The sequence below is a fragment of the Pygoscelis adeliae genome, unplaced genomic scaffold (genome assembly GCF_000699105.1).
Source record: "Pygoscelis adeliae isolate BGI_AS28 unplaced genomic scaffold, ASM69910v1 Scaffold57, whole genome shotgun sequence".
Taxonomy (NCBI): Eukaryota; Metazoa; Chordata; class Aves; order Sphenisciformes; family Spheniscidae; genus Pygoscelis; species Pygoscelis adeliae.
This window is the reverse complement of record NW_008825615.1, coordinates 15294594-15303033: the sequence shown is the minus strand read 5'-3', so window position 1 is coordinate 15303033 and position 8440 is coordinate 15294594. Positions and strand designations below refer to the sequence as shown.

General features: G+C 38.1%; 1 protein-coding gene across 1 annotated transcript in view; it reads left to right on the top strand.

The window, feature by feature from the left end:
* The window catches only part of LRRC1 (leucine rich repeat containing 1), a 65210-nt gene that overhangs the window by 37319 nt on the left and 19451 nt on the right, over nt 1-8440 (top strand). Inside the window, exons 5-8 of the mRNA XM_009333257.1 lie at nt 3050-3106; nt 4715-4778; nt 5540-5614; nt 7498-7642. Coding sequence (XP_009331532.1) covers nt 3050-3106; nt 4715-4778; nt 5540-5614; nt 7498-7642 — 341 coding nt within the window. The remainder of the gene's footprint in view (nt 1-3049; nt 3107-4714; nt 4779-5539; nt 5615-7497; nt 7643-8440) is intronic.

Here is an 8440-nt window from a genome sequence, read left to right as displayed (position 1 = left end):
AGGGAAAGACCCTGAAATTGTTAAAGTATGGCTTCCTTTAGTTCCTTTCAGAGACTTCAGAAAGACTCTTGACTAACAGTGCACCCGTAAAATTAAGGGCAGAGGGAAAGAAGAAATTATTTCATTTAGTATATTGTGAAAAATCTCTATTTATAGTTAAGAAGAGGAAGAATTACACTTTCTGGAGAGAATGTGTTATTAAATCAGAAAACATATTTTAAAAATAGCAAGAAATGTGGGATTTTTCTTGCAAATGACTAAAAATCCTGTTTCTTAGTATACCTTAAAAACAGAAAAATGTTAGTGAATGTACAACATGTTAAGAGTCTGTTGGTAAATTTAAGGAAGAGCTATACCTCTGCTCTGTAATGTATTGGAGATTGGTGCTTCAGTACATCAGCATGCCTTTTATATGATGCTATTTTATATGATAACTGTCACATTTTCCCATTTTAAATTGCAGCACATAGGTTTGCTGGGAGCCGCTTCTGTAACTAGTCGAAATTTAAGAGTAATGAGTCAAAAATTTCCTCTCATTTTCTGGCCTCTCTTTCAGATGGATCCACCTTAAACATAATACTTCAGTCTAATGGGGCAGCTTTGCTGGTATAAACTTCATAGACTTGGTCTCTGTTTTACATTACTTGGTGGGAAGCTTAATTTTGCCTCTTGGGGTCTGCTTACATTGGGTGCTTGGACTTGGACCTTGGAAGAAGTAGAAAGGATAGATTAAAGGGGTGGAGGCAGTGTCTTTGTTTTGTTCCAGGGTAGAGTTATAGTTGTGAGCATGTTGTGTGTGAGAATAGCTGTAGAAAGCTGTATCATTAGAGATGAAAAGGTATCCCCTAGGTAGCTGACTCCCATAAGAAGAGAACCTAGCCTGGGACTGCGATCGGCCACAATTAGTCTCCAAAATGCATGGTATGCAGTTGGATGCAAAACCAGCTGTTGGTGGGTATCCACAAGGGCACAGCTACCCAGTGAGTCCTCATAGTGCTGCTGGCTTGGGCAGTACAGATGCCTTCCTTGCACCTTCTTGGCAGTTGTACTGGCCCAGGTGTTTAAGGGGATTTATTCTATGTTGGATTAGGGATCTGTGTTACTCTTTTTGCTGGGTTATTTTTAAGCAGGATCAATTTCCTGAGCTGATTCACCGGCCTGCCCCAGTTTAATGATACGATGGGACTGGTTAAGATGGTGGTTCCCAAGTTCTTGCTGCTGACAAAGATTTTTGTTTAACCACAGCCAAAGTGGTGTCTGATGTAAGAAGAGAAATTAAGGGATTGCACCATTTTACTCATCGACAATTCAACGTGATGGGGAGGGAGATAAGTAAATGCGAGGTGATCTGTAAATACAAGATTACAAGGCAGCTTGGTGGTGTGCGCATCCTTTTTGTATTTCTTGATAAAAGTGAATAATGGGCCTCACCTAATACAAGCTTGAAGAGAAGGTGCGAAATTCAAAGGAAGATTGGAATAGGTTTGTAGAAAACCTGTAAACAAAAATATAATGGCAGTCTGTGGGTGGCAATGTGAGTAAGAGCAGATCCACGTTCCTCTCAGAGAGAAATGGTTCTCCATCACCCCTTCCCTCTCCCCCTCCACTGGTTTGGTTTCCGTGAGGATGTTGGATACCATGTCCCATCTTGACTTGTGTTTTATAGTGTTAAAATTTTTATGTGAGAGTTTTCTCTTGTGTCTTTGGAATGATGGTTTCCTTATTACTTTGTTTCTGTCTAACTCAGCTACTGCCACTCAAAATAATTTTTCTCACTTATCTTTTAATTGAATTTGTAATAGGCTTCTCCTAAAATATCTTCACCTATATGGTATGTTTTAACTGTCTTGTTAAATTCTTCTAGAGGAATACAGAACCCATTGGGTAAAATGTGCTTATTGTAAAAGCTGGAAAGGACTGCTGAGACCGTAATCAAAGCTCCTGTGATATTTCATTCACTGTTTTCTGAATGCAGTATGAAATAGGTGCTTGAAATAAGGATGTATTTTTCAGACACAATCCAAAGTCAATCCATGAAAAATCTTATTTCCCCTTCAATAACTCATTACATCGGTTATGTTGCTTCCCCTGCTTAGATAGCTGTATTGGAGTCACAATATGAAGGTTTTTCTTTAGTTTTATTCAGGTTATCAGCTGCTTTTTTACTGGGGCTAACTAAAGATCCTGTGATTCAGTATTTTGGTATTGTTTGAAGTGAAAACAAGTATTTCAATTTTATGTGGTCTGAGTACATGGGCTTGTTTTTTTTTCCCTAAGGTGTACAAACAGAACCATTTTGGGTTTAGATTTAACATGTGTTTCAAATTTAGTGGAATTCCTTTTTTAATCTAGATTTTATTTAAGGCCAAGCACACTGTCCCCCTTCCCTGCACACCAGGACAGAACATATTCTGTTGTAGGAAACTACTTATTTTCAGTCACCATATCTGATTTTTATTTTTCCCTGGGACGCTGGAGGATTAGAGCAGATTATAGTGTTGGGATAATGTCTGACTTCTTGTGTTCCATTTAGTCATAAATAAACCTCTGAAAAATCTGAATGTTGCTATGGTGATGTTAGTAAAAGCCTGGGATATGGAGTGAGCCGCTTAGAAGCATAATGTCACTTACAGTAATGAGCATGCCGTCATTAGAGCAGTGATGGGTTTACCTGATGCTCTGTAACTTTGGTAGCCCACGCCAGATTCTGAAAGCGAGTAAGTAAGTGCAACTCATATGAATATGCTCTGTTCAGTAACTTGCAACTACTGACCTTTTAACAAATGGAAATTTGTGTTTTGTCTGTTTACTTTCTAGCTTTAACGTGTTGAAGTATCACAGAGAAACAAGCAAAAACTTCCAGTCTTTGTATGCTGCCTTTCACATGATGGTCTGGTTGAATTAAAACAACAAAAAAATCAGTTCACAGCAATTTTGTTTTAAACTATGTAAACACACACTTTTCTTCTGAAAGTATGGGATATAGAAAGTAAGATTGCATTAAAATGTCGTTTTGTGGTTTTTTTTTGTTTTTTGTTTTTTGTTTTAGTCTTTATAACCTGGCATCACTGGAACTAAGAGAAAATTTGCTGACATATTTACCTGAGTAAGTGACATTTCATGTGTTTGATTATATTAACATAAAATGTTCTTATTCTTAAAATCTGCTAACATATGAAACTGAATGACAGCTAGAAACAATATTCAGTGCCGATTGACAACATGTATGAGATACAGCTTTGTTTTAGCAACACCTAGTTACATCCATTACTTCTAGTTGTACTTGGTTAGTAGCAGGAGCCTGCAGTCTGTGTCGAATGGTTTTGCTCTATAAAAATATTCTGTATAAAATACAGCAGCACGAAACATTTCTTCCTTCATGGAGCGAAAAAGCGCATCAGCAGTGGGAGTGGTGGTTTGGGTTGTTCTCATGCTGGAATTTTCTAACTGTGAAAGTAGGGTAATAGGATCTTGGAGATTTCCACTCCAGACCTTCATGGCATTTAAGTGTTCGTGTTCAGGGCTAAGTAACCAAAAGCTTCCAAAACCTGGAGATCAAAGCCTTGGTGACAAACTAGGCCTACTGATGTCTGAAGTCTCACTCCACCCACCATGATTTTGGGGGAAAAAAGATATCTAAATGTCTCTGTGCTGTCTGTATTGTGGCAGAGGAATTGGTGGTCCTTTGTAAGATTAATCGGGTATCTTATATTTTGGGGATCCTTTTTGGCTGCCTGGAAGAAGCCTCTTCTTTTTCTAGTGAAGGAGTTTCCTTCCTTCACTACCTGGCTACTTCTTGCAAGAGTTTTGGTGACTCCTATTCCGCTTGTTTAGATAATCTAATAGATACTGTAATAGATTTAACCTATTTTAATCAGAATCTCTTCCGCAGTCGCTTTGGGGTCCTTTATTCCTGTCAATCTACCCAGTACCTCGGTTGCGGCTGTTTATAGCTGCGAGCCACAAGGCACTTTAAATGTTAGTGATCAGAAGATATGAATTGCTAGCTAGGTTTTGCCATGTGGTGTCAGAATGAAGCTATCACAAATGTTGACAATTTTATTGCTCCTGGAAAATTCTGACTGTCAGTAATGTAGCTGATGAGTCTCGCTGGTTTTCGTGCTACTGCAGCTTTGGGGAAGGTAAGCAAGAGCTCTACAACAGACTGCTTTTGAAGTAGAAGGATTGCCCTCTGTGTCTGTTCATGTTCAGAGAACTTCTTTTACATCCTTTTGGGCTTCCCTCTGTTTGCATCCTCAAATCCAACCTGAAATACTTCAGAAATGGATAGATCATGTTGAGAAGATAAATGATGGATTTACTGAGTCTTGAGTCCCACTATTACATGTGATCACTGTGGGGAATTTTTATCCAGTTACGTAACCATAAATTCCCCCTAAAAATAAATCTAACCAACTGTACTAAACTATGTGGCATTGTCCACCCCGAGGGACTGATGGTTAAAATAAAGAATAATGATTTAATTGCCTATACTAAGTTTTAAGTTTCAAGGGCATGCAGTTATACTGACAAACCAAATTATTTTTTCAGTAAGATATTACTGCAAATAGTCCATGCCCAGTAAAATAACTGTCTGTCTACTATACATTGTAATTTGAAATACGAGTTTCAGTAAAATGAGCTCATTCAAATACATGGGGTTTCTGTTGGCTTAGTCTGATGTGGTTTTGTTTTGACTTATCTCATCTCACAGATCACTTGCCCAGCTGCAGCGACTAGAAGAACTTGATTTAGGAAACAATGAACTTTATCACTTGGTAAGAGAACATGCCACTGAAAGTGCACGTTGGTCTTGTTTCACGCATCATTTAGATTAAATAGGTCGTTAGATGTCCAAAATTGAAGAAAGAAAAATGTGTGGAGGGAGAGTCTTTTTATACGTACAGATGAATTTTGGCAATGAGTTGGTGCTTCCCATATCTGCTTAGTCTTGTTCAGTACAATATTACTTTACCCAAAAAACTGTAGCTGATCTTCAGAAAATGAGAGCACTGCACAGACTTTTTCTACGGAAAGAAAAAGGAGTGGAAGGGCACAAACTCTTGTCTGCACTTGCAGTTACAATGAACACATGGGCTTCTGGAGGGAGCTGGATGGGCTGAGCACAGATGAAAGCTCAGCTATTTCTAGGGTGGGAGTAGGAATCTTTGGGAAAGGGCTGAGCCAAACTCTTGAGGGTTGCAGTGTTTGACATTGTGGCAGATAGATCTACCAAAAGATATCTGTCATCTCCCTTAAGCTGACTCAATTAAATGTTGGATTTGCAATAGATTAAGAGTATGCATGCAATTTGTTAGTGCATGTCAGGTAAAGTATGGTAGCTTGTTAAGCTGTAACAATTAATTTTTATGATGGAGTTCCCAAATGCTTACAGTCACCCTTGCTGCATTTAAGCGTGGTACCTCTAAATAGTGCTTGGAGTAAGGACTGGTTTATTCAGACTGTAATTACAGGGTGGCCGTTTGGTTTTTACTTGAAGCTCCTATGCTACTTAACATTATTACTTTTTATGTTATAGCCAGAAACAATTGGTGCACTTTTCAATCTTAAAGACCTCTGGTTGGATGGAAACCAATTAGCCGAAATACCTCAGGTAAAGATGAGCTCTGCTGATACTGTTTTGAAGATGCTTTTAAAAGAAAACCTTTTTGTTCATACCTAAAGGGAGGCGATTTAAAATCGAATAGTTTTCTCAGTTCACTTTGCCTGGGTTACAATGGATACTGTTTTGAAGATGCTTTTAAAAGAAAACCTTTTTGTTCATACCTAAAGGGAGGCGATTTAAAATCGAATAGTTTTCTCAGTTCACTTTGCCTGGGTTTGGTTTTGGATGTGTAAGGGTTTTCTCTTAATAAGTTCCTCTGCAAGGGATTGTACATGATATCATATATTGTCAGACTTTTTTTTTTAAACATTTTGACAAAGGAATTGTTTCCTAATAGGCACATTGTTCAATTTATAGGATGATGCATCCTCTGTTTTCAGTCCTGCCCCAATGATCAGGGAGCTGCTAGTTGGCTGAGCTAACCCTCACCTTTTGTATCTATCTAAATGGCAGCTTTGACAGTTTTGAGGATGAATCGTTGTTTTTTTGCAGTCATCTTCTTCCATTTAAATATAGCGTTTGGGAGAAGTACAATAATAGAACTGTTACCATAAATAGAAATTTTGATTTATGCAGGCAAATTCCCCATCTGACATCAGTCATGGGGTGAGGGGCCTTAGCATTTAAAGCTTACAGCTTTAAATTCCCTTTCTTATGAACTGTGATAACATATGGGATGGTTTCTTTTCCCTCTTTTTCCTTTAGAGCCAAGTTAAAACCTGTTTTCTCCTGTTCCTTGTGCAGTTTGCTGTTATTTGCTGTATTGATCTCATTGTCAACAGTGTAACTTGGAAATTGGTTACAGTTTAGTGGGCTTTGTTGACTTTGTTGTTGTTGGCTTGGCCTAATAATTTTTTAAGTAGATGTAGTTAAACACTGATAATCATTCATAAAAGTTCAAGTGTGACTTCAGCAGCTGTTTTTATTGAAGCTGGCCATTATTGTGTATTTTGTCTAATGTCCAAGAGATGAACTTGTAGGATAAAGGGTGGGTATGTGTGTTTAATGAAAGACCCTCTTGAGAGGCAAACATTTCCAAAATAAAAGGACTGATCTTGTGAGTTAGGATCAAGGCTGTCACTTTATGAAGATTTCATATATGTAAAAGTAAAGGACAATTCTGCCTCAGCCATTCTGTTCTCCGAAAGATGATTTGGATGACTAAAACGAAAACTATTCTAGAGTGTGTATAGGGGTGTCTGTGTACATGGGGAACGGGAGGGTGCTCTGATGGCTAATAGGGACAAAGGTATTTCTCTGTCAGACTTTTAAGATAATTGGTGGGTTACCATTGTAAAAAATCAAGTAAACATTAATAATTGTAGATGATGGCAGTATAACTTGGCAGTTCAAATATGCTTGCTAGAGCAACACTCCCAATTTCTATTTCTACATTTGTTGCAGTTGGGAGATATGAAGATATGAAATCCCTAGATGTCATGGCATGTTGCTGTATCAGCCAGGAGAGACTAATCCTAATTTGCCTAGGGTTAATTGGGAGGGGCAGACTTTAATTACGTGGAGGTTGATAATCTGTAGTTCTGAAAAAAACAACTTTGCAGTCTTTACTTGAGGAAAACTCCAGTTTTGGCTGGTGCTTGCCTGGGTGTGCTCAGCATACCTTGTCTGATTACTGAAGCCAGTCTTAATAGTTAGAATAAGAAACTGTGACTGAATCACTTGGTTGGTTTATCATATGTAAAATGTAATTTTTACTTTTTTCTGCGTTTAGAGGTCATACAAAGAATGGCCAATTTAGAGGTCATACGGAGAATTGTTTTCCTTTCTGGAATTTCATTGCTATGGTACATTTTTCAAATTGCTTTGTTACGTGTTTGGGCATGACTTAAATTTTTTGTCTTGTACCGCAGGAAGTAGGAAACCTGAAAAACCTGCTTTGTCTGGATGTTTCTGAAAATAAATTGGAATGCCTTCCTGAAGAAATTAGTGGTCTGACTTCTTTAACAGACTTGCTTGTTTCTCAGAATTTACTTCAGGTCTTACCTGATGGCATTGGTAAGTACAAGGTGAATGCTATCACACAGAACCATTTAATCCACCGTAAATTGGAAGTCGTTTGTTTTCAAGTCTTTTGAAGTCTTTTTGTGCATCCAAGAGATGAGCTTGTCTCAGCACTTTTTTTTTTTTTTTTTTGCTTAGTATGAAATGCATAGCTCTATTAATTTCTCATTTTAATTGTCTGCATAATGACTACCTCGTAATCCTTTTTTGGTCTTCACTTGATACCTACCGGAACAAAATAAAAGTTAATATATCCTCTCTGTTCCTACTGCGTCCACATCATCGTCATAACTCTTTAACATTGTAAAATTCCAGCTTGTAACATGCTGTGGGTCACTTGATAAGAGTGACAGTATCACTACAAAAAATACATCCTTTTTAGTGGGGATGTGTGATTAATTGTCTTCAGTTGGACAATGTGATTAATCCTATACTGAACCCCGTGGAAGGGTGTTCTAGCTTCAGCCCATTACTCTTCACCCTTGAGGATCCAAACTACAACCTTTCTGTGTCTGACCGCTTAAAACAGGTTTAATAACTGAGGAATGTTTTCTGAAGCATTACCAGTGCCTTTTTTAAGGTAAATGTTTTTACCCCTGCAGTAGTTGTGACAAGTAGTCAGCGAGGCATTGTTTCTCTGCTACTCATCAGCTGTTTTTCCAGAGTTTCACGTTGCAAGAGTGTGCCTTGTCCTTGCCAGGATTTTTTTTTTCCAAAAATAAAGGTGTAGAGGAAGGAGGACTTGTGAATGTGGTTTAAACCTGGAATGTGGAAAAGAATGGACAGACCTTC